The sequence below is a fragment of the Diorhabda sublineata genome, chromosome 6 (assembly GCF_026230105.1).
Source record: "Diorhabda sublineata isolate icDioSubl1.1 chromosome 6, icDioSubl1.1, whole genome shotgun sequence".
Taxonomy (NCBI): Eukaryota; Metazoa; Arthropoda; class Insecta; order Coleoptera; family Chrysomelidae; genus Diorhabda; species Diorhabda sublineata.
In genome coordinates this window covers 4019993-4046315 of record NC_079479.1, presented here as the reverse complement: position 1 = coordinate 4046315, position 26323 = coordinate 4019993, and the positions used below count along the sequence as shown (strand labels likewise).

The 26323-nt window shown below is 33.0% G+C and overlaps 1 protein-coding gene across 1 annotated transcript in view; it reads right to left on the bottom strand.

The window, feature by feature from the left end:
• The window catches only part of LOC130445235 (uncharacterized), a 65346-nt gene extending 39211 nt beyond the window's left edge, over positions 1-26135 (bottom strand). The window contains exon 1 of the mRNA XM_056780786.1: positions 25449-26135. Within this exon, the coding sequence (XP_056636764.1) occupies positions 25449-25872 (424 nt within the window). The 5' untranslated portion in view covers positions 25873-26135. The remainder of the gene's footprint in view (positions 1-25448) is intronic.
• Positions 26136-26323: the final 188 nt, after the last annotated feature.

Sequence of the window (26323 nt, the reverse complement as noted above, 5' to 3'; positions counted from 1 at the left end):
ACCTGACGATCTTCTTCAATTATAACTTGGATTTGGTCATCACCAACTTCAGTAAGCCGACCAGAACGTTGCTAATCTTTGACGAGATGTAACCAGTATCACGTAACAAACGGCAAAGTACAGCGCTAACATAATTTATTCAAAAAATAAAGTTCCCTATCAGTAAAAAGGGAAAGTACTTAGTTGCTAATATCATACGTTTATTTTATGGTATAAAAAAAAGTTTAATTTTGTCAACTGGTGTAGGTATTGTATATATTAGGTAGTACCTCATTTTGTTAGACAGCTAATTAGAAAAAAAGCATTTTCATTGTTGTTTTCAGGTGTATTACGTTTTTTACTTTATCAATAGCCCTTGTAGAAACGAAAACAGCGACAGTAGATCGTCTACCATGAACTGCTGCTCAATGAAAAATTTTAAAAAATATTAAAACTGAATAATTAAATTACCTAAAATGATTTTTCTAGTTTTTCGAACGAAAAATAGTATGAAAAGAAATTTACAAATATATGGATACCCATAGTTATTTATTCCAAACAAATTACATACATTATTGGTATCGAGAAAACGGTATCTGATTCAATTAACTACCCAGACCGGTCTTACCCGTCCTCCAGTTCTACTCTTTCTCTCCTACAACGAAGCTGGATGTCATATACGAAGAAATTCGTATCGTAGAGGTGTGTGTCCCTCATATAGTTATTTTATAACCACTAATAGTCCGGTCAAATTAAACCGAAAAATAAGAGTGAAGCTACATAAATTCCCATCAAGCTGAAAATCAGTAAAACTGTTTAAAATACAATTGAAAATAAAATTTGAATGTTCCCCATCATTTCCGCGTATGGAAAAAAATTTACTCGAAGTCAAAGATCAAAAAAATGAGTTTTTCGCGATTATCTGCAAAACGGTAAATTTTATCATGAAAATACCTAAGACGAAAATTATAGATCATAAAATTATCTACAAAAAACGTATCTATAATTTTTTTCCTACGAGCCACCGTTTTCAAGATATAAAAAGTTGTAAAAGTTATAATGATTCAGATTTACTGTTGTATTTAATGGCTAAAATGATTGCACCAAAGCTTCAGAACTTTAGCAAGTATCTCAGAAACGGTGGCTCGTAGGAAAAAAATTATCGATAGGTTTTTTGTAGATAATTGTACGATCTTCAATTTTCGTTTAAGGTATTATTATGATAAAACTTACCGTTTTGCTGATAATCGCGAAAAACTAATTTTGTTGACCTTTGACACCGTGATTAAAATTTTTTCTATACACGGAAATGATGGGGAACATTCAAATTTTACGTTCAATTGTATTTTAAACAATTTTCCTGATTTTCAGCTCGATGGGAATTTAGGTAACTTCGAATATCCAAATTGACCGAATTATAAATTGAGCTGAACTGAATTTTGTTTAGAAATAGCTTTTGTTTAATTAATAGAATCCATATACGTACGTAACGAGAGACAATATATAGTTTCCGTAACCGTAAAACAAACGATGAGTGATGAGTGAATTAATGAGACTCGAATTGGGTGGAGAGGAAATTGCGCGGAGAAAAATCAAAGATCATAAGAAATAAAGAATATGAGGTTCCGGAAGGAAAAAGCGCACATCCGAGAGAAATGACCGATTTATTGCTGGCAAATCGGGCCTTCACTGGTGTTTAAGAAGTCAGAGAAACGCGAGAAGTGGCTGTGACTGGCTGGACACTCAAAAGAAGACTTAATGCAGCTAATTTTCGGCCAGCAACTGGCCCCAAATTACCCCAAGCCCACAACAACACCGTCTACGATTTGCCCAAAAAACAAGTTCAATGGATGGGGCTCCGTTGTTTTCTTAGACGAAAGTATAGTGCATGGTAGTGGACCTGGAGGAATATTCGCGAGGTGTTCTATAAAAGAAAACATGGCTTTTGGAGGAGGTTTCTACATAATATTTCAATGGAAGCAAAAAATGCGTTGTTCTATTTCACATAGTGCAGGTTCCGAAATTATGGATTGGCCAGCGCGTAACCTGGACTTAGATCCTATAGAGCATATATAGGATGAGTTTAAAACAAAAGTTCGGGCTAGAAATCCTGTACCAACCACGAAATAAGCCTTTAGAACTGAAGAACACCAGAAGAAGGCGAGCCAAGAAGATAATACTAAATATTGGTTAATTTCAAATGAATTATTTTTTGGACGAATTTAAGCATGTATTTTCTACTGTAACCATTTAAGATTCCTTTTAGTTTCATTATAAAGCTAAGGCTAATTGTTTGAGCTGCTGGAATCTGAAAAAGAATTGAAGCTGCAGACTTTCGACCGCGGACCAAAAGTATTTTTTTAGTTACCTGTTATGAGTACCAGATTACACTGGAGTGGAAATAAAAAAACAGTAAAAGAAAAAGAAACTTTATGCAAAAAGTACCGGAAGATTCGACAATGTAGTAGAGCGAAAAATTAATAGGAAGCTTCTAACATAACATTGTAATTTGAATAGACACCTCAAAAAATTCGAAATGGTGGAAAGAGATATTCAACTATATACTTGCCTGAAGCACCCGGTTTTACTTTTTCAACTACAAAGACACGCTACATTTTTTTCTCAAGACAAAAGAACATACCAAACGTACCGGTATAATGAAGACATAAAAATGGAAACATCAATAAAATTTATCTGTATAGTATTTGACCACACACTGAGCTGGAATCATCGTGTTAGAAATCTTCTCCTAGTTTGCAGCGAACGATTAAGCTTATTGAAAACGCTAACGAACAAAGAATGGGGTGCAGATCGACATTACTAACATTGTACCAAACACTTATTCGATCAAAACTAGACTATAGTTAACAGCTAACAAATGGTTTTTGAAAAAACTCGACAACTTTTACAATTCAACCTTCAACGTTTGATAACAGGTCCATTCAAAACAACACCAGTGGAAAGTCTGTACTGCGAATCAGGGGAACCATCCTTTGGAGACAGATCAATATATTTGAGCTTTACGTCAAACCAAAATCCAATCTAACCCCCCAAAGTTGCTTCTCCAAGAAATTCCCAAATCTTTTTTCGAATAAACCCAAAGCCTCCAAACCTTTCTATACTAGAATTAGAATGCAATCCTATCGAATCTTCTCAGACTCCACCATGGAGAATAGAAAGCACCAAATTCATTACCCAGCTCACCTCAATCGACAAAAACCACACCAACCATACGCTAATCGAAGGACATCAACCTCCAAATATATGCTAAAAGCACCTCCACTTTAACTGTTGAATTATATGCAATATATCGAGCTACACACCTCATACTACAGATTTCCTTAGCTCAATCCAAACTCTTCGAAACATTCACACAACAAATTCCTTAGCAATCGAAATCAAGCAACAACTCCAATATATACAAGACAACTACAAAAAAATAGCATTTTGTTGGATCCCTCACACACTGGAATAAAAGGAAACGAAGAGGCAGACCTGGCCGCTAAGGAAGCTGTAAATAGTGATAGATAATCAAACCTAAAGCGTAAAATGCTCAAATATTGGGAGAACAAACGGTTAACGTCCACACATAAATTTCGAAAGCCTCAGTAAAACCACGGTCAAAACTACCGAAAAATCCCAGAGATGAAGTTCTTTTTACAAGACTCCGTCTAGACCCTACGTGACTGATCCATAGTTACTTATTTGATGCGAAACCTGAACATAAATGTGACAACTGCGATTATAAATTGACTATAAAATACATAATCGCAGAATGTCCATCTCTTAACTCAGAAAGATCACCATCAAATCTACCACTCGGAACAACACGTAGGACGTAAATACAATATTACTTACCTTAAACAGATCTCGATCATAAACTTAATTTAACAAATATTTTTACTGAATCGCTAAGCATGGAGAGTATTAAACAGAGCAAGAAGATTACCGAAGCCTTATTGAAGGATCAGAAATACAAGAATCATTGAATTGAGTTGGGGTCACTATCTTTTAAGTCATCCTATCAAACATACGAAGGTACAAAGAATCCACGAAGAAGATAAGGTTGTTGTGAGAAGTAGAAATACGAAATTAAAGAATCCGATACAATTTTTTTCATTTTATTATAAATTTTAGTTTTCCTTATTTCTTTTTCTAGTTATAAATAGACCATAAAAGGTGTTTGTCTATTTTTAAAATAAGAACTTGGTAATTTCAATATAAACAATTCTGTTTTTTTTTTAATAACTATTTCCTCTTGTCATTCACTAATAAATAAAATTACCCAATTTTGTTTTATTATAAAAAAATCTATCACCAAAAGTGGGATAACGAAAACATAATAATTATCTAAGTTATTTGACATTTTATTACTGGTATATAAACATCGACATGGCTCTCACTCCATCAGCTAATTACAATGCACTTACTAGTGACGAAAGCGAAGGCACTTAATGTATTGAAAATTAAAATTTTGTATATGTATATACGCAATATAAAAGCACGTATTCGTAAGTGAAATAAATATTAATGGAGAAGTTAAACACGGTTTTTCCATCAATGAACTATACCCAATTACTTAAAAAAAAAATACGATCAAAACCAGTCGATACTCTGGCTGTCCAATAGGGCAATCAGAAAATCACCAACTTTAAAAGGAGGACAACGCATAGCTCAGAAAATATGCTTTTTCTGTCGCTACTCGTAAAAAATGCTTATACATCCAGTTCTTTCTCTAAAAACTTCAAAAGGATTATACTTGATACTTTTTGGTAAACAATAAATTTTTTAATTACTTTCGTATAACGAAACCAAGTTTTTTCGAGCTGTTAGTCCTTTATTCTATTTGGAAAGAGCGTAGAGTAATAAATGCTCATCATTAATGCAAAACTCTGAAATTTTTAGTACGGTACTTTACGTCCAAAAATTTGAAATATTTAAATATGCCATATAAATAAGTAACTGGACAGAGATATATTTTCCCCATAATTATAAAATGTATGCAGTTACCTAGATAATCCGAATGACCATCCTTTTCTTTCCAAAATTGAAGGATATCTTTATTTCTCTCTCTATTTTAATACTTTCACACCAACCTCCGAATCTCCCCAAAAGTAAGAAGACCCTTACCATAATAGCCGTTGGAATGGGTTTTTCGTAATTAATAAAATATTATTATTGCCTTTTAATATATACAGTTATTTTTATTTAATTACTATATTACATACAACAGTCTACAAATATATATTCAAAATATATGTATTTTATTCCGAAGAACTAGTGGATGAATTGTTTAAATTAATCATGTGAGATTCTACAGTTTGATTAATAATGTTGTCTAATTCCCACATTTTTTTAATTAAATTTAAAATAAAATAATAAATTGTTCTTAAATGTGACTACGGCTATGGCGGCCAGGAGAGGGATTGATTTATTACTCTATACCCTTTCCGAATAGAGTATAATAAAATATTAAATACAGCCAGTGGATTTAAAAAGTAATTTCTGTTCAGAAATTATTATTAATAATCCCTTTAAATCTTACTTTTTTTTGTGGGGGTTAAAATGAGCAGTTTATCAGATGTTGAAGTGGAACGGATTATTTGTGGAGTACAATCTAAAACAGTGCTGTGGGACAAAGTTTTTTTCGCGAGGTAGGAAAATGAATATAATATAATATCGTGTTTGAACATTTTTTTATTCAGATTTCGGTAGTATTTTTGTAGCGATTGGATGCCTAAAGTGATATGCTACATAGGAGCGTAACCAGATTGAGCAGACAGTAGTTGCCGGGCTGGGCTGGTTAACCATTCAGGAACCAAAACGTGGATGTGTAATAAGCTCCATATGAACCAATATCCTTTTAAGGGGTTGCGCAACTTGACTGCTTCGTCTAACAAAAGCCCAAAAGACTAATTGCTGCAACTAACCAAAATTGATTCTCTTTTTTTGCTCATAAACATTTTCCATGGTGTACTCTATCAACATCTGATAATAGAGAAAAATTTTCAAATATTAGTGTACTAGCAGTGTACTACCAGTATCCAATAGAAGAAAAAACATTTTGATTAATATTTTTTTACACCGGAACTCAATAACGAAGTGAGAGTTTTGTCCATTTCCATGTCTGACAATGACAGTTTTGACACCATGACAATTTATTCGAAGGAGTAATATATATTCGTAGCCCTTGCAAAACCTGAGAAATATTAAAGTATTATGGTCATAATAATAATAATTTTTATGCCAGGTAGGTAGTTTGGGTCACGTGGGATGAGAAAAGAACGAATTTTTATTAATTTTTAAAATTTTTCACACCACTCAGCTCAACTTGATTACCTCTGTTATTAGTATCTAGATCCATCATTATCAAAACGAGAGTTCGTAAAATACAAACATCTTGAATAATATTTTTCGAGGACAAAATCAGATTTGATTATAATAATATTTTGTTCAAAATATTTTCAATTCTTGCGCACTCTTGTGTGTATGGATTTGGGGTCCCGTGTACATTGGACCCAAAGGATCTACACCCAGTGTTTACAGGTGATCGGTCAATCCCCCTTCTTTCCCAGGTGCATTGCTCTGGAGTTCTTTAGTGTTTTACACTTCCGAGAGAGGTCTCGTCCTCTGTGCAATAAATGCACGCCGCATTATCTGCTATGCCTAGCGTCTTCAGGTGTTTGTTGAGTGCCCCGATAGAACTCCTGCTAGTATTGTTACTTAGGTTGATACTTTCTGCAGATCTACTCTGGTTATAGTTTTCCAGCAGAGTCTCTGCCTGTCTCAGCCCTTGTAGGTTATCCCAGTCTAGGTTCAGGTCCCATGAAGGGGCTTAGTGTACTCTTGTTTTGATACCAATCGATTTCGATTCTAATAAGTTTGGTATTTAAAAAAATCCAGTGAAACGATGTGGTTTACTAATTTTTATCTTCTCTAAAAAATATACACTGATAGGTTGAAAGTAATCGTTTACATTATAATTAATTGTTTGTGATAAATAAGCTGCAGATAGTTTTCGAGTTTTTTGTGTATATAACGTTAATTATATCATATTATCAAGACATTAATTAGAATAATTTGAAGTTTGCGTGAAATCGCTTGAAAACAAACAAAAAGATCAAATAAATTTTGTTAGAGAATACTTAATTAAGTAAATATAGATCTCAAGGTCAATGTGAAACGATAAAATTTAATTATATCATGAAGGAAAACTGTTTTCATATACATAAATTTTTTTTCTTTAGTTTTTACCAACAATTTAAAAAAGAAAGAACGGAAATTTATATATTTAAAACGATAAATAATATCGAAATCATTTTGTAAGAACCTACGATGCAATTATGAGCTTATTAAGTTGAAATATTTGATAAAAAATTAAAAAATATAATTGAGTATATTATTTAATTCAGGAAAATTAGGATTTTCGGCGATTTTGAATAATGGAGATCTTATAATAGGTGTAAGGACTTTTTTCATTCGAAATATTGTAAAGAATATAAAAAAAATTAATTCATTGCAAAAAATGCATTTTTTTCTGGCCTATTCAGTTTTTCGTTGTTTAAACGATACCATCAAAAGATATCAAGTGCCATCTTATACTTTTATAATCATTAAAACAATTTTGCAAACGAATGTGCCGCTATGCCCTGCACTATTATATAAACAAAATTTCGAGAACTAAGACAAGCTGGTGGCTTGAGTCCATAATCCTCTACAACTAACTCAAAGAAAGTATACTTTGGATGTTGAAACCTACAAACAGTGGAACTATCTGAGACAGCACTAAATTATGAGAATAAATTTTCAGAAGATTGTAGTTATGGCAATCAAACAGCAAAAATTAAAATAGAAATTGAAGAATTGTGCACGTTTATATACTTTGCAACAAAAATAGGAAATACAAGCAATGAAGATACAGAGAATTATAAAAGTTTTCGGTACATATACATACTTACTAAATAATGGAAAAAGAAGTTCCAAGAAAAACGACTCTAACAAATGGACTTTCACTAATAGACAAAAAAGTAAATTGCAACCATTCTATGTAACCTTGCGTTCGAAAATACTACAGGTAATCATTTCTCCGAACAAAGTCCGTCAATAAAACGATAATCCAACAATACCTGACTGATCCAGGTATCGTTGAGGAAATTCCTGACTTTGGGAAAAACCAAAAACCTTCTACCCGATCTTTCAGGAGTTTGAAATCGTGGAATCTCTCCACTACCCTCGACACTAAGGCTAGCACCCATAACCTAGAGATTGTGTCCCTCATAGACTTCCATCAAGACAAATGAGGTGGTGGGGTCATATACAAATGGAAGATTAAAGACGTGTGAAGGGAGCATAGAATATAGAAATAGGCAATAATATAAATAGATGAAGATCTGGGATAAAATGTTCGGTACAAGTCAAAATTTGTTACATGATCGTAAGACCAGACATACCACTGTTTTCTAAGACCGCGATTAGGATTGAAAGTGAAATATCCAAGAATAATTTTTGTTAATGCACTGTTCAACTTCAGATCTACATAAATAATCATTTGTAATGTGAAGGCTACGAATGCCATAATAATGTTGGAACGTCTTCAGTGAGACTACCCTGCTAAGCCCCATGCTAGAAATTTGAAAAATTTCAAATGGCACATTGACAGTTGACATTTTCACGTCGAAAATGTCAATGTCAATGTCACACACGCCATTTCGCTTCGTGTGTGTTAGTTTTTGTCTCGAATCAAAGAGTTCGAGGTAATAAGAAGTTCTTCGCGAAGTTGTACGAGTATGTGGACATGTTTACTTCGTCAAATCATCGAAGCGATGATTGTAGTGAAGCTAACCAGTAATATAAACCAGAATGGCATAAAACTAAGGTGAATAATACATAAATAATCATTTGGGTCATTAAAGCTCGATTAACACATCAACTGATTTCTGTTTTCAAATGCCAATATTCCTAAGATCATTACCTCCGCAGTAATGTAGAGGCTACGAATGCCCTAATAATGTTGGAACGTCTTCAGACTACGCTGCTAAGCCCTATGCTACAAATTTGAAAAATTTCAAATGGCACATTGACAGTTGACATTTTCACGTCGAAAATGTCAATTGTCAATGTCACACACGTCATTTTGCTTCGTGCGGGTTAGTTTTTGTCTCGAATCAAAGAGTTCGATGTATAATTATGAAAACAGTTTTATGAAGACTACTGGTGATGAAATTTGGGTTCTTTACGATAATCTATAGACCAAAGAACAGTCAAATCATTCGATGTACTAATATTATGCAGTTTGATAATTATTTATTGATATTAGTTTGATCTTTCCGTGCCATGAAACTGGTGTACTGGAAGTTCACTTTTGCAACGAATAAAATTGTTCATAAAATCGTAGATAAATTAAATTAAACAAATTGATTTTATAGAGGTGAGTTATCATCTAAACATCAATGACCTTCTACAGACTCTCCCATTTCGCAATTCTAGCGAAAGCCATGCAATTTCAATATCAAACTCATTGTGGAATAATTGGTGGTAAATGTGCGGAATCAAGGTCGTCGAGATGAAATTAAAAAAAAAAAGGAAAATAATGAGTGCGAGAGAGAAAAAGAGGGCGCCTAGAACAGGCGCGTGTGTTCGTAAAATCCCAAAAGAAACAAAGTTTAAGAGTGGTCACTGGCCTCTAGAACATCAGTACCGGATTTAATAGTCAATAATAGTAATATTGATGGATTAAACTCAATTTAAATACATAAGGAAACACTTAATTCGAATTATTTGGTTTGATATTTCCATAGAAGGTTTTTGAAAAAAAAAACATCAAGTAGAGCAATTAAGCAAAATGCTTTAACGTTCTAAAACACCACTTGACTCCAATTCTGATCGATGTCTTTTCCATAGTTTCAGTTCCAGGCGATTTTAATCTAAAAGCAAAAGATGAAAGGCGAAAAACCGAAAAGAGAATGAAACAAAAACCCTGGGAGTAAAGAATGTTATTTTGAAGGAATTTAAATAAAGATTTTGCAGCTTCTACAAGCTGCTAAAACAATTCGAGTAGGAAGTGGCAGTTTCTAGACGATTCACGCGAATTTCTTTCACAATTACTTAAATCAAGCAAGCGAAAATCGCAATTTGGTAAAGAGCAGCCAGCCAGGTGCCTCGATGACAGAAATGATTCAAAATGTGCAGGATATCGTTTTTTATGAGCACTGAATCTTATAGATAATAAAGACTAGTACTTTATAAAACACATCGTTACTTAGTTTCATTATTTCATCGCCTCTAGATAAAAAGCAAAGCGCTCTACTATATTAATGGGTTTAGTTGGGAATCTTAAGAGATAACCTTAACAAGAAGTAGCCGACTAAGTTCTTCAATAACAGAAATTGAACAAAACTTGCAGCATATCGTTTTTGTATTGTTTTGTCCTTTAACTTCCTTTCTGACTTGCCTCTTCATATTGTCGTCTCAAGCAAAAATGCAAACACAGGAAATGGATACATATTCAAAGATAAATAAATTCAAGGTAACAAGCTCTACCTTATGAAGGGATTTATTTGGTAATCTTGAAGGATTATCTGATGGTAGCAAAACAAACCAGCTATCCGAGGCAATGCAATAAAAATATCGGTTTCTACACTGTTAAAGCAAAAAAGCAAGAATTGTTATGAAGATTCAGATCCATATGAAGCAAGTTTATTAAAACAAACAGAGAAATTGTCAATAGCTCCAATGCGGCAAGAAGTAGCCGACTAAGTTTTTCAATAACTGAATTTGTACAAAATTTGCATCGGTTTTGTTGTGTTTTTGTCTTTTTCTTTACCGTTACCATTCTGACTCTCTTCATCGTCCGCTCAAGCAAAAAAGCATCATGTACAGGGATTTATTTGATAATCTTGAAGGGTAGCTAAACAAACCAGGATACTATCCGAGGAAATGCAATAAGATCAGGTTCTGCACAGTTAAAAAAAAACAGGCAGGAATTGATGTCAAGGTTTTTACAGGAAATTAGGAATCACATTCATACATAGGAGATTTGGTACTGAGTGACGCATTCCTGTTTCTAACTTAATGTACGGAGACTAGATTTTCACCAAGACGTAGAAGTTTCAGGCATTGAATTTTTTTGTGATGGATGGTTTAGTTTATGTTTGATGATTTCAATTTTGACAATGATAGCAGAATACAAGCAAGCAATTCTGTTTTTATCTTAGTTTGGTACTTTTAAACACACCGCGTATTTTAAAATTTTCATTAAATAAAAAATTGTGTGGTGATTAGTTTATTAGTAGATTTAATATTTATATTTTTATAATAAAACTATTCTATTCTTTATATTAATTTTTCAAATTTGTGATACTGAAGTTATTTTTTTTTTAAATTTCAAAATATCTGCACTAAAACCGAAATAAATTTGTTTCCTTCCAATGTATCACATCAAAAAATAAGTTTAGATTCAAAATTATCACAATTTTTTATCGGTTCATTGAGAGCCAGTTCGGCACTGTTTAAAAAACTTTTCTGTATCGTCAGAGAGCATGGCGTTGTCTTCTTGCAAAGCGTTGTTGTGTTTATACCATCGCGGCTACCAGAGGTCATTCACACCGCTTTCCTAGCGCTGTGTTGTACACTGTATTATACAAGGCGAGTACAATATTTTTTACAATTAGATATCATTAGATCCGATAATAATGTGGTGTATTTCTAAAAAGATACTACGAGGCTTTATAAAAAGAATTTTACATGGATTAAAAAAATAGCTTTTTATTATTTACAATTGGAGAACAGGAAAAATTGACATGGAGTTACATATTGCCGCTTTATCTAAAAAATTAACTTCTTCCTGTTTTAAACTAAGATTAGAGAACCAAAATCATCAATTATAACAGTTTATTATGCCCTTTCCTTCTGGAAAACGAGTAGAGCGACTCCACGTTCAGAATTAGTCAAGGGCTCAATACTTTACAATACAAAAAAATGCACAATCATTTGTCAGTTCGAATCTATAACAACTTTTCCAGTATTACGTTATAATTTGAAGACATATTTACTGGAAAATGCTTTCTACTCTGTAAACGACTTCTAATAATAATATTTGATTTGGAGAATGTAGTGCATAGGTTTAATGTTGTTATTGTATTTTTCTTGTGTATATTTAGATTTTATTTGTGTCTTTAATGAGTTATTTGTATGTTTCTTAGTTTTTTACAAGCTTTTGTCTAAAAATTGTAAACAAATTTTTGACAATCTCTTTCACTCTCTCAGTACTGCGCAATAACAAATTATCGATGTCCTACTTTTTTTTGTGTAATTCTAAAACAAGAGATAAGCCTCCGTTTAAAGTAATTACGAGATCAATAATACGTAAAAAACGACCTTGTTATTTACAAGGCCTAATCGCTCGATAAATTACGATAATGGTAATAAAAAGAAAAATCATTTTCTCGGTTCGGAGATAAACTAAAAATCTTGAATAAACAGGATGTATTTCATGAAAAACAATTCAAATATAATAGTGGGGGAATAAATACAGATAATATTCGGATGTTTTTGTTATAAAAAAAAAAATAATTATTATGAAAGTACCTCAAACTTTCAGCGATGAAGCTAACATAAAAACAATACAACAGAGCTAATACAAGTTTTCGTGTTTTTATTGGTTTTTTAAAACCATAAGCTAAACAGAACAATACAAAAAGGTTTGGACTGGTTAAAATACAAAAAGGTTTGGACTGTTTAAATTACAAAAGGTTTGGACTGGTTAAAATACAACAAGATTTGGACTGGTTAAAATACAAAAAGGTTTGGACTGTTTAAGATACAAAAAGGTTTGGACTGTTTAAATTACAAAAGATTTGGATTGGTTAAAATACAACAAGATTTTGACTGTTTAAATTCAAAAGGTTTGGACTGGTTAAAATACAAAATTTGGACTGGTTGAAATACAACAAGATTTGGACTGGTTAAAATACAAAAAGGTTTGGACTGTTTAAATTACAAAAGGTTTGGACTGGTTAAAACACAACAAGATTTAGACTGGTTAAAACACAAAAAGGTTTGGAATGTTTAAATTACAAAAGATTTGGATTGGTTAAAATACAACAAGATTTGGACCGTTTAAATTCAAAATGTTTGGACTGGTTAAAATACAAAATTTGGACTGGTTGAAATACAACAAGATTTGGACTGGTTAAAATACAAAAAGGTTTGGACTGTTTAAGATACAAAAAGGTTTGGACTGTTTAAATTACAAAAGATTTGGATTGGTTAAAATACAACAAGATTTTGACTGTTTAAATTCAAAAGGTTTGGACTGGTTAAAATACAAAATTTGGACTGGTTGAAATACAACAAGATTTGGACTGGTTAAAATACAAAAAGGTTTGGACTGTTTAAATTACAAAAGGTTTGAACTGGTTAAAACACAACAAGATTTAGACTGGTTAAAACACAAAAAGGTTTGGAATGTTTAAATTACAAAAGATTTGGATTGGTTAAAATACAACAAGATTTGGACCGTTTAAATTCAAAATGTTTGGACTGGTTAAAATACAAAATTTGGACTGGTTGAAATACAACAAGATTTGGACTGGTTAAAATACAAAAAGGTTTGGACTGTAAAATTACAAAAGGTTTGGACTGGTTAAAACACAACAAGATTTGGCCTGGTTAAAACACAACAAGATTTGGACTGGTTAAAATACAACAAGATTTAGACTGGTTAAAATACAAAAAGGTTTGGACTGTTTAAGATACAAAAAGGTTTGGACTGTTTAAACTACAAAAGATTTGGATTGGTTAATATACAACAAGATTTGGACCGTTTAAATTCAAAAGGTTTGGACTGGTTAAAATACAAAAAGGTTTGGACTGTTTAAGATACAAAAAGGTTTGGACTGTTTAAACTACAAAAGATTTGGATTGGTTAATATACAACAAGATTTGGACCGTTTAAATTCAAAAGGTTTGGACTGGTTAAAATACAAAATTTGGACTGGTTGAAATACAACAAGATTTGGACTGGTTAAAATACAACAAGATTTGGACTGGTTAAAATACAAAAAGGTTTGGACTGTAAAATTACAAAAGGTTTGGACTGGTTAAAACACAACAAGATTTGGCCTGGTTAAAACACAACAAGATTTGGACTGGTTAAAATACAACAAGATTTAGACTGGTTAAAATACAAAAAGGTTTGGACTGTTTAAGATACAAAAAGGTTTGGACTGTTTAAATTACAAAAGATTTGGATTGGTTAATATACAACAAGATTTGGACCGTTTAAATTCAAAAGGTTTGGACTGGTTAAAATACAAAATTTGGACTGGTTGAAATACAACAAGATTTGGACTGGTTAAAATACAACAAGATTTAGACTGGTTAAAATACAAAAAGGTTTGGACTGTTTAAGATACAAAAAGGTTTGGACTGTTTAAATTACAAAAGATTTGGATTGGTTAAAATAGAACAAGATTTGGACTGTTTAAATTCAAAAGGTTTGGACTGGTTAAAATACAAAAAGGTTTGGACTGTTTAAGATACAAAAAGGTTTGGACTGTTTAAATTACAAAAGATTTGGATTGGTTAATATACAACAAGATTTGGACCGTTTAAATTCAAAAGGTTTGGACTGGTTAAAATACAAAATTTGGACTGGTTGAAATACAACAAGATTTGGACTGGTTAAAATACAACAAGATTTAGACTGGTTAAAATACAAAAAGGTTTGGACTATTTAAGATATAAAAAGGTTTGGACTGTTTAAATTACAAAAGATTTGGATTGGTTAAAATAGAACAAGATTTGGACTGTTTAAATTCCAAAGGTTTGGACTGGTTAAATTACAAGATTTGGACTGGTTGAAATACAACAAGATTTGGACTGGTTAAAATACAAAAAGGTTTGGACTGTTTAAGATACAAAAAGGTTTGGACTGTTTAAATTACAAAAGATTTGAATTGGTTAATATACAACAAGATTTGGACCGTTTAAATTCAAAAGGTTTAGACTGGTTAAAATACAAAATTTGGACTGGTTGAAATACAACAAGATTTGGACTGGTTAAAATACAACAAGATTTGGACTGGTTAAAATACAACAAGATTTAGACTGGTTAAAATACAAAAAGGTTTGGACTGTTTAAGATACAAAAAGGTTTGGACTGTTTAAATTACAAAAGATTTGGATTGGTTAAAATAGAACAAGATTTGGACTGTTTAAATTCAAAAGGTTTGGACTGGTTAAAATACAAGATTTGGACTAGTTGAAATACAACAAGATTTGGACTGGTTAAAATACAACAAGATTTGGACTGGTTAAAATACAAAAAGGTTTGGACTGTTTAAATTCAAAAGATTTGGACTGGTTAAAATACAAGATTTGGACTGGTTGAAATACAACAAGATTTGGACTGGTTAAAATACAACAAGATTTGGCCTGGTTAAAACACAACAAGATTTGGACTGGTTAAAACACAACAAGATTTGGACTGGTTAAAACTTTACTTAATCAAGAATACAGGGTGGAAAATGAACGACATCTTCTGGATCACTTCTGTATACCACTGTATACGACGACGTACAACTACATTTAACTAGATAACCATATATCTTATATTACTGAGACTTGTAGTAAATAATTCACGGCTTGTTTGATTTTATGGTTTGTATACAATAACTACCTTTTAGATGTTCAACAATATTATGAATGTAATTTTGATTTCTATTAACCTTGTCCTTTGCGTAGGTTCAACTTAGTTCATATTGGGTTTTTATGACCTCCGGGGTTGATAGCCACCACATAGGGATGAATAATTGTGTTTAACGAAAATGCATCATACGTTCGCTATAGTCAATCAAAGAAAATATAGCTGGAAAAGCCAAAACTTTTACTCCAGAAAAACTTAATAGTTTTATAAACGAAGACGAAGAATGGGCATTATGGATGCTTGTCATCGTGCTAATTACATATTTAGAAGATCATGCAAACCAATATTGACAGAAAAGTCACTGATGCAGAAAAGTTTTTACTTCATTTTTAACGGAAAAGTCACTGTTTCAAAGCAATGTTTACTTAAATAATAATGTATTATCGTATATAGAAAGAAACAGTGAACATTTGACGACCCGTGGTTTCTATAAGCAGTGGGCGTTTTTTGCATATATAATATGAATATTTCAACAATCTAGAAATGTATTCAAATATATTCCCTCATTTAAAAACTCGCCCAGATTTATATTACCAATCTAGGTATTTGAATGCTAAACATTCTGATAGAAAATACCTAAAAAAATACTTCCTTGAGTTCCTTGTAAAGAATTTATTAAAATTAATGATGAAGATACTTTTTCGTAGGTTTAAAACCTTCAACCTAAAAGAGATGAAGATCTAAATCGATTATAGAATCAAACAGACCGTTGAATACAAGCTTGAAAATTGATTAAGCACTAAAATTACCTATGACGACTTAGCAGGTATTCTTCGGATACCATTTCAATTCAAACATATTTGTAATAACCCCACATAATTAAGTCTATAGGTGTTAAATCGGGATTTCCTGGAGATCAATTTGACAGGAAAAATTGTGGCAGAAAGCTATTGGACGAGAGTGAAGTTGCTCTGTCCTGCTGGAACTAAGTTTATTGGTCATAACTAATACGGTTTTGCAGTTTAGGTAAGAAAAAATCTTCTAACAACTCATTGAAGCCGATTGACATACATCTATGATTCTCAAGAAAAGGAAACCAAAAATTTGGTTAAAATGACAAAGCATTCAACCTGTCTTCCAAGTTCTATAAATAATGAAGCACCAAGGCTTTTTGGTATGATGATAGGTTAGCGGGTAAACGCCGATTAGGCGCTTTGGCTTCAACCTTTTGACTTCACTAGGCAAGCCGTGATCCTTGTCCAACTAGAGTCTGTGGTTTCTACTTTCTTCATGCACCAGCGGCACTCCGGACAAATAGTTTGGAAAGAACGTCTTAGATGAACGTGTCCGGTTAAAAATCCAGTCGCCAGTCGCACCTATTTGAGTGGAGTGGCCAGGTAGAGTCTACATTGACGAGCAGACCGTTGAGAGACCTCACCTAGAATGGGTTCTAGGGTCCATTGGTAGATTTGCAAATTCCAATGTGGTGAACAAGTTTGCGTAGTCATTGAGTATTGGTATGTCTTAATATTTTCGCCGAAATACCTCGTTATAACATGGTAACCAGTTTGTTGTCAAGTTTTCTATGTTCAAATATAACCACCGAAGTGTCTTCAAACATTTATAGTCATGAATGAATTTTGGCTCACGTTGATTTCTTACCAAGGTTCCTGACCAGTAAAATTCTTTATTTTTGTCGTAGGAATAAGTGTCTTATTGAAACTAGCCCCGTCATATCAGTTTTGATGGCGGATATTAGTCTATATTAATTTGCGGAAATTTTGCGTCCAAAAAATTGAACAGAATCGTAACAATTCGTTGTATTTCTAATATTTCATCTAAAAGTTATCGTTTATCTCAAAAATAACCACACTGAAATATTTTCAGACAATTTTTATAATCCTCAACTTTAGTGAGAGAATATATTCGAAAAATTCAGGTCATCAAAATCAAACACACGTTTTAGCGGAGAAACTTACAGGCCGTTGCCAAATTTATATGAAATTAAACCATCTACCTTGTAAAAAACTTGATTATAGTCTTCCGTAACAAATTTCATTTGATACGGCAACATGGCGAGTTTTTATAAGGATCTAAATCGTACGAACGTCTAATACACGCGTTGCGTGATGCGTAAGATGTGTTTGTGTTTCTTGTAGATCGCCTTGACCAGTACGTTGACCTATAACCCAAAAAACAGAACACAAAGATGCCACGATGACCATTAATAGCTACTTTACGAATATAATGATCACTCGATGGCGGCTAATTTAAAAAAAAAACTATCGAGAAACTAGCCCTTCTTAAATTAGAAGGGACAATTCAATTAAATTTTACACTCATTGTAAAATTGAGTCTCAACATGTAGAGAAATATCTCTAGGAAACTAATATATTAAAATTTTCTATGATTTAATGTTATTAGTGTTAGGATTCGTCGACTAAGAAAAGGCTTTTGACTCATAAACTATTATGCATTGATAAATTGATAAATTACGGCAACAAGCAACAGACATTTTTTCTTAAATTTTCCATAAATTACTTAGAAAATATGTTTTATAAGATTAGACAGTAAAGGCGTTTTCCCGAATACATTTTGAAGATTTCAAAGCGACTAGACAAGGCAGATAAAATGATCTCAGAACTATTAACAGCTTTCCAAAAAGTATGCTGAAATATAACCATTACCAAGACCCAATTTATGACAGATTTAGTCCCCAATCGTAACCTAATGTAAGATGGAAAAGAAATCGAATACGTAACATTCTACAAATATCCAGAACACGAGATCCGGATGGAAAGAAACAATGAAACCTGTGAACTAAACAAAAGGATATTTGGGATGCATTTGGCAAGCTGAGAGGTGTTTTCAAGTCAGATAAACCGACATGTCTCAAAAGAAGGGTACAGTATAGACTTACGACTCACAAACACAAAAAATTAGAAGTAAAATGTTGTTAGTGACAATACGAGATAAAATCCGAAGCGATGAACAATTGAAAGAGTCACATATTTAAAATGAAACTGTGCCTAACATGTGTCAAGACAAAGAGATTACTAAAATTGCTTACAGAAACGGGGGACGACCTCCAACGCGATGGATAGATGATTTGAAAATATCTTCCAACCGGATGCAACGACCAAGACGGAGCAAAAAGATCTAGTTCAAAAAAAGCTTATATCCAGCAATGGACGAGATGATGAATGTTATTTTAGATAAATCAAATCCAATTTTTTCCTTAATCCTTCAGAAAATGTGGTTGTCCTAAAGACTGTACGCTACAGTCTAATTTTTGTCCCTTTCCAGCATAACCAGCAGAATATTCCACGTAGTTATTTAGGGATTTCCAACTATTTTCTGAATAGATTCGGTAGGTGTTGAAGTTTGCTTTTGGGAATTAACGAATATCAAGCCGGTACCACACGATGCTTCCAACGTTGGGCGTTGGTATGGTTAGACACATGGTGTGGTCGTTATTGGAGGAATGTTTTGATTCCAAAGTTGGCCATAGAGGGATTCGCGTCAAAAGGAGTAACCAATACACACTTCTTGGCCTTTTGCGTGAGAATCCAGTTTATTTTAAAATAATTTATATCTGTTGTATGCTATTCATCACTTTGTTGCCACGTTTTCATTTCTTTACGTAAATTTAGGTAAGGTTCCAGCCTTTGTCCAATGTTTAGCCAACTTTGACGGTGAATCTGGGCGTAAACGTCGGAGGAATCTTGTGGTACCGTCTTTAAACTGGATTCACCATGTAAGGTAATGATAATTGGAAAAATGATTTGGATAAAAAAAGGTAATGTGATTGAGTATTTCTGCTTAAAGTTTTAGCTTTTTTAATTTCAAGATTGAAATATTTATAAACAACTGTTTCGGCGTATAATTATAAAAAATGTCAAAAACTGAAAACTAATGAATTTAGTTTCGAAATATCCCGAAAAATCATCTGTTGATTCATTTTACCGCTTAGACGGTATATCAAAGTAATGAGTTCCGTTGATGTAATGTAAATACCGTTAACGATCTAACAGACAAGATAATTTTTTCTCATTGTTCCATCTAATATGAGAAGTACGTTTTTATTTAGTATGAACAGCTATATGATTAAAACAAACGAACAAATCAAATAAAAATTCAAGCGGGAACATTCAAGGTCAAATTTACGTTTCGACATCGTGTCTCGAAAATAATAAAAACACTGTTGTTGCTATTTATGATAGACTATCTCGAATTATTGTTTTACATCATTAATAAATCACATATTGAGATAAAAACACAAACGAGAGTACGTGGGTATTATTTATATTCGGGAGATTTGGAATAAAAATAAAATTTTCAGAAACTAATAGAAATATTTTGATAAAGATAATTTCTAAACAGAAGAAACCGTTTAGAAACATAAAAAATAGTATTAGAACAAAAAATAATACAGGAATTGGAAAATCTATCAGTGATATCACAGAATGTAATCCAAAATCAAACTAAAGTAATTTAAAGATTCGTGAGTACTGAAATATTGTGTGCATTCAAGAAATTTCTGACAAAATGCCATGTTTGGCTTATATATTATAAGAAAGACACTGGATTGTTTATAGATTGTAAACTAACAATAGGCGATTATCAAACTTTGTACAGGGATGTAGCTGGAGTATATGGCGGAAATACAGTCCCCAACACGGGGGTTTTCCTTCCCGGCGAAAGGGAACTCGGAATATTTTTGTTTTTGTTTTGCATTTTCTACAAATATCACAAATTTTTAAGTAGCACAGCTCGACCACGACGAACGACGATTTAAACCTTTTCAAAACTTTCGAAAATATAATTGAAAGCTATCAGCGGCATCTTCTCATAATAAGTACTTTGTTGTTACTACATATTGGAACAGAACGTGGAAACTCGTTTAGACTTGACTTTGGTAATCTTAATCTCACTATTCGGCGCATACTTGGCAAAAACATTATACAGGAAACATCGTAAATTAATCCATAAAGGTAAGACCACGAATCTACACACTACCACCGCGAGGTGAACTTGAGTGGACAATAAACATTTATTCCTTGTAACAGCCAATTCGACTGGAAATACCCAAAGGTTCCAAACTAGTCGCACACTCAAAGCACTGTTTACACCACCACTCACAATTAAACTGTTTGACGCGCGTTTCGATAACCAAGTTATCGTCTTCAGAGGCTGAAGGTAAACTGTTTCTGAAGACGATAACTTGGTTATCGAAACGCGCGTCAAACAGTTTAATTGTGTGTTGGTATAAACAGTGTGTTCAGTATTACCAACGCACAACCAAATTAGAAGTTAAGGAATTATTTAATTAATCATTTAATCACATTGTTAAGGGCGAATTTCGCGTCCCTAAATGTTGGCGGGGGCCCCGACCGTCAATGCCAAATTATTACATGTCAATTATTAACTTAACTTAATAATTTAATATATAATACAATAAAAATGGTCATGAGTGTTTACTATTCTACACGGGGGTTACTAAAAAGAGTTGATTTTAATGGCAATCCCTAACTTGGAATTCGACAATATTTATGAGACACCCCCTATATTTTGACAGACCCGAAAGTAAAGTTAACATAAAGGGGAAGCTAACAATATACTTAAGAATCAACACGAGATTGAAACAGGGTGATGTGAGAAAAGACAAAAAGAATGAAAGTTGAAAATTGGGTTTGGACGAAATGGAGAAGTGAAACCAATTTTATGTGGATCCAAATCCATAATATTCATGATTCAGCAATAATGCGCAATGATAATCGGTTTATATACATTTACCCTAAATATAAGGGATCCACTATTGGCTTTTTAAATGGATCGTGTGGCATCGTACTTTTAACACAGCTGTTTATTATTTTGTATCCGAGATAGCAGACAGATGCCAAACAATCGAAACGCATTAAAGCCCCAAGCTGCACTAGACGGGGGTGCACGCTCAATCTAGGAAACATATGACCAAGAGGGTGTTTCATCTAACGGTTTTTCAAACACAGAAATCGATACGTACGTTGTTTGGCTCACCTTGACTATAATATTGGATTTAATTATATAAAATCATTTTTTGCACAATTTCTCCATCTCTATTGATGCGTAAATGTTAACTTTTTTCACTGCCAAAATAAATCACACGATTTATATCTAATAATGATACTTATTTCTTATCTTATGTTTAGTTAGTTATTTCTAAACATTCCGGTATCTTTAAACGACATAATATGGTAATTACGATAAAAAAATACCTCACAGTTCATTCAAATTTTAGTAAAATCAAAGATAGATCAACAAGTAATAAATTAGTTTACATAATTTATAAAATTTCTTGTTTAAATTGTAAAAAAAAAACATTGGTCAATGTGAAAGATAACTCATACATCTCACAAAAGTAACAGAAAATTATACCCTGTCGGGTATTCACTTGCTGAACGGGTATTTTATGAAGGCCATTCTATGGAAAATGGCAAAATCGGCGTTAGTGGACTTGTATTACTGTTACAATACTAGAAATTAACAAAAATGTGAAAACCAAGGCAAAAGAAATATCTATTATTTGAATTTACGGTAAAAAATTTGTGTTCGGCATAGATCGAGTGTTTACACTTTGTGTTTTGTTAGACATTTTCAATTTAAAATTGCCAATGGAAGAGTGTATAAACAGTGAGCAAATTTTTGAAATAATTGCCGTATAAGATGGAGTTTCCATTTGATTCTCATGCCGAATGCGAATTACGCTCTGTAATCGGTTTTTTGTGTGTAAAAAACGTTCCTACGGTGGACATTCATTCTTAACTATGAGTATGCAGCATGTGGGCAAATTATAGCCCAGTATTGGCGCTCAGTGACTACCATCTCTTCCCTAAATTGGAACACTTAGAAGAGACGCATTTCAGGATTGACGAAAAGCTGAAAGGGCAGACTTCTATCACTCGGGCATAAAGAAGATGGTACACCATTCGTAAAAATGCCGAAATGCCGAAAAATAGAGGGACATCTCAAATTTTTTAAACGTGTATTATTCAATGCCAATAAACATGTATTTCATCGTGAAAATTCGTTGGGAATCCTCTATGAACAATCCTCGTAAAATGGGAATAAAAACAAAGAGGGAGTTTATTGGAGATAATACACATTATAAGTTAAAAATATGTTTGTATTCAACTACAATGTAATCACCCACTTCACACACATCGGAGATAAAATCCTAACAATACAAATATTTACACAGCCATCTTTATCGTGACGCAAAATTATGACGACATTTATCGGACTGCGTTTTTTTTTTGTTCAATTTCCTAATTCGCTCACGTTTTTTTGTGATTATTGTACAGGGTGGCGCAAAAGGAACGCATGAATTTGAATTGAGTAGCGGGTACGGAAGGAACGGAGCGGAGCGGCGGGGACTAGTTGTTTTATAGGTTGTTTTTGCTGTTCATTCCTTCAATAGTAATAAATCTATTCAAGGGCTTTTCCGCCCAGAGTTCAATGTTACACGAAATGGTTCGATATCTAATCGCAACACAATACTTCGTTGGGTTGCCTCTTTTCGTACATCAGTTATGAAGCAGAAGGCGCAAACTCCAAAAAATATCGACAGAGTTAGGTCGTTGGTTCTCCAAAGTCTTCGCCGCCCCACTAGGCAGCGCGCTCCAGCTCTGAACTTGCCTCGACGATCGCTGCAGCGCATCCTGAACGATGATTGTCAAAAGTGATGAAAACCTTCGTAGAAAGACTTTTGTATCTGAGTATCAATGCACAATTCATGAAGCAGTAATTTACATTTACATTTACACAAATTTTTGGGCCGCATCTTTGTACCGTACACTACAAGAATTTATGTGAACCCATCTTAAAGCTGCGTGCGGACCGCCGAGCACGTAAACTCAAATAAGTACAACAAGGGCTAATGCGTTCAATCTGGACGAGTTTGTTCAAGCAACTTGTTCAAGCACTATAATGGAATCGAAAAACAGCGAACTAGCATTACAAATTATCGATAAATACGAATATAGTGGAATGCTAAACACACACGGCATTTGTCTGTAATTTGGAAAAGGAATATTTTGAGACGTGGCCGAAAATGACCAGGGATCTTTCCGAACTGAAGAGATAAAAGGTAGAAAAAAGTGCAGTCACTGCATTTATTTAAACGAGCAATAAAACTACTCATGATGGTCTATGAAGGCTGCCATTTCATGACAGACACTTTCTTTTAATTGTGCCAAGTAAGTTTTCATATGGAGATCGATTCGCTATGAAAAATTTCACAAACTCCGTCCTGCTGGAGCCAATTTCTTTGGGCACGAAGATATTGTCTTACATCTGCACATGCACGCTCTGAATTCACTGTAACTGTGCCCCCTTTCATCAAAAGTAATTCTTAGCGCTGACATAGAAGCCCATAAGGTTATATTAGGCGAGGTGTAGGGATTTCTGATGTTTGTGTTTAGGATTAGTTACACAATTTCGCTTGTTGAGAAAATAAGAATGAACTTAAACTAAAAATAAGATATTGGTTAAAGTTAGAAAGCGCTGAATCGTCTGGTTTACGAATTCAAACATTCAAGAAGCATCCTGAGCCTTCAATTCTTGTACCAACTGAATTTCGAACGTTTAAAGCAACATTGCGAATACTGCTGAATTACAATTTCCGTAAAACTCACGCACACATAACGTATCGAAGAAGTGAGGATTTGTGTTTGATTAAAAATCCAGAAACTAGTTAATCCAGGATTTTAGTACGGACAACCTGTATTCCTATGGCAACTATGACAGAAAATTTTTACTAAAAGTCCCACTTTTTCGGTTAAATGGAAAAAATTCGGGAAAAAACAATGGGAGAACTACGAACAAACTAAAACTTAGGTACGAACCACTTCAGTCAACTTGAGTAATACAAAACTTTATCTGTGACACATAATTATTGTCATATCATCATAATCTTGAAAATTCATTGCATATATATTTGGTTTTGTTTATAAGAATATATTTTGGAGAGTTTGAAAATTTGAATCAAATTTTTTTCCACACCTCGTAATTTTAGTATCGATGATTCGTATTTTCACCACACAAGTTCTTTCAATAAAAATTATCAAATATTCCATAAAAAACTTTTTATCCCTTTTTATAAATATAAAAGACAAAGTCTGGCAACAAGAGCTCTGGCATAAATTCAATACGTGATAATAGTTAATTTTCAAACAAGTAAAACATCTAAAGTAATTTGAATAATACTGAAACCCACAAAAAAACCAAAAGATGTAAACTGTTACAGACTTTCAAAGCATGAATAATATAAAGGGAGAATAGCACCAAAAGACGTTTAAATTTATGAAACACCCTGTATATCACTGAGCTTAAGCAAAAAAAACTAATGTACATTTATTTTTTTCTATTATTGATTATTATTGAATGTCTCAAAAAATGGATTATAGTTATTTATAGTTACTAGCAAACACTTGCCAAAAATTTTTAAAATTGCAATCGTCAGTTACCTTATATAATGTGAAAGTTTCACTTGGACAACAATATAAACCATTAAATATATTTTTTTCAAATTATCTCTAAAAAATAACTGAACTTGTGAAATTTTATCTTATTATTTAATCAGTATACTTAATTATACACAATTTAATGAATAAACCCTCCGAATATTATAAATAATCCCCATACTTGTAACAATTATTTTGTGCAATCATATTCATGTTACAAATCACGTATTAAATAGCTAATTTTATTATTTTTTAACGAGCCGTTCATGTTTTCCAGTTAAATTAATAAAAAGTAAATGTTATTTACATAAATTACTCACCAGTAATCAAACGTTGCGGTTTGGTTCTTGCATGATTTTTTCTGGATGATGTCATCTCGTCTTTTGGTGTTGTCGCTTTAATAGGAATTGGTCTGATAACATCATCAGGGAAAGCGTACAGGTCGTGTCCTGTGAATTCAACTAATGGATATTTTATAGGTCTGTTTTTAACCGGAGTCGCAGGTTTCCACTGAAAATCTCCGTTCGGACTTAGAGACCTTTCATTTTCGAAATCGAAATTCCATTCTTTCGATTTAGTTACCCTTATTTTTTCCAATTCCTCTTCGACGAATTTTTGAGTGGCGATATGATCTACGGGCTCGAAAAGAACTCTCTTCACTTTTTTTATATCAGGTTTGTAAATATGTGGTGTAGTTTTCGATAGAAGCCCAATTGGGTTACAATATAAACTCGTACTGCTCATGTTATGCGTTGGTATATTTATGTTTGAGGTTATGCAACCAAAATTACAGAGGTTTCTATTGTATTTTCTACACAAATTACTGCGCGAAAATTGTTTAAAACGCACTACAAACTAGTTCAAGAAAAAACTAAACACAAATCCAATTGTAGTTTTCAGTAACAAATCACTAAAACGTAACTTAACGTCCTCAAATTAACGACGAACTCAACTTTCAACCAACACCGACAGAGTCACAATCAAATATGTGAAGCGCTGACGCGAACAGACGCGAGTTGATACAATATAGGAGAGGTGAGACGAAGCGAGTGGATTGGTCCAAGCTATCAATACAAAGGGGAGGCCGCACTCTTCAAAATCGCGGAGCGGTTCGTCAAGTTTGAATGTTTAAATTTAAAAATTTAAAACATAATTTCTAATTTTAGCAATCAATTTAAAACACATTAGTAAATAC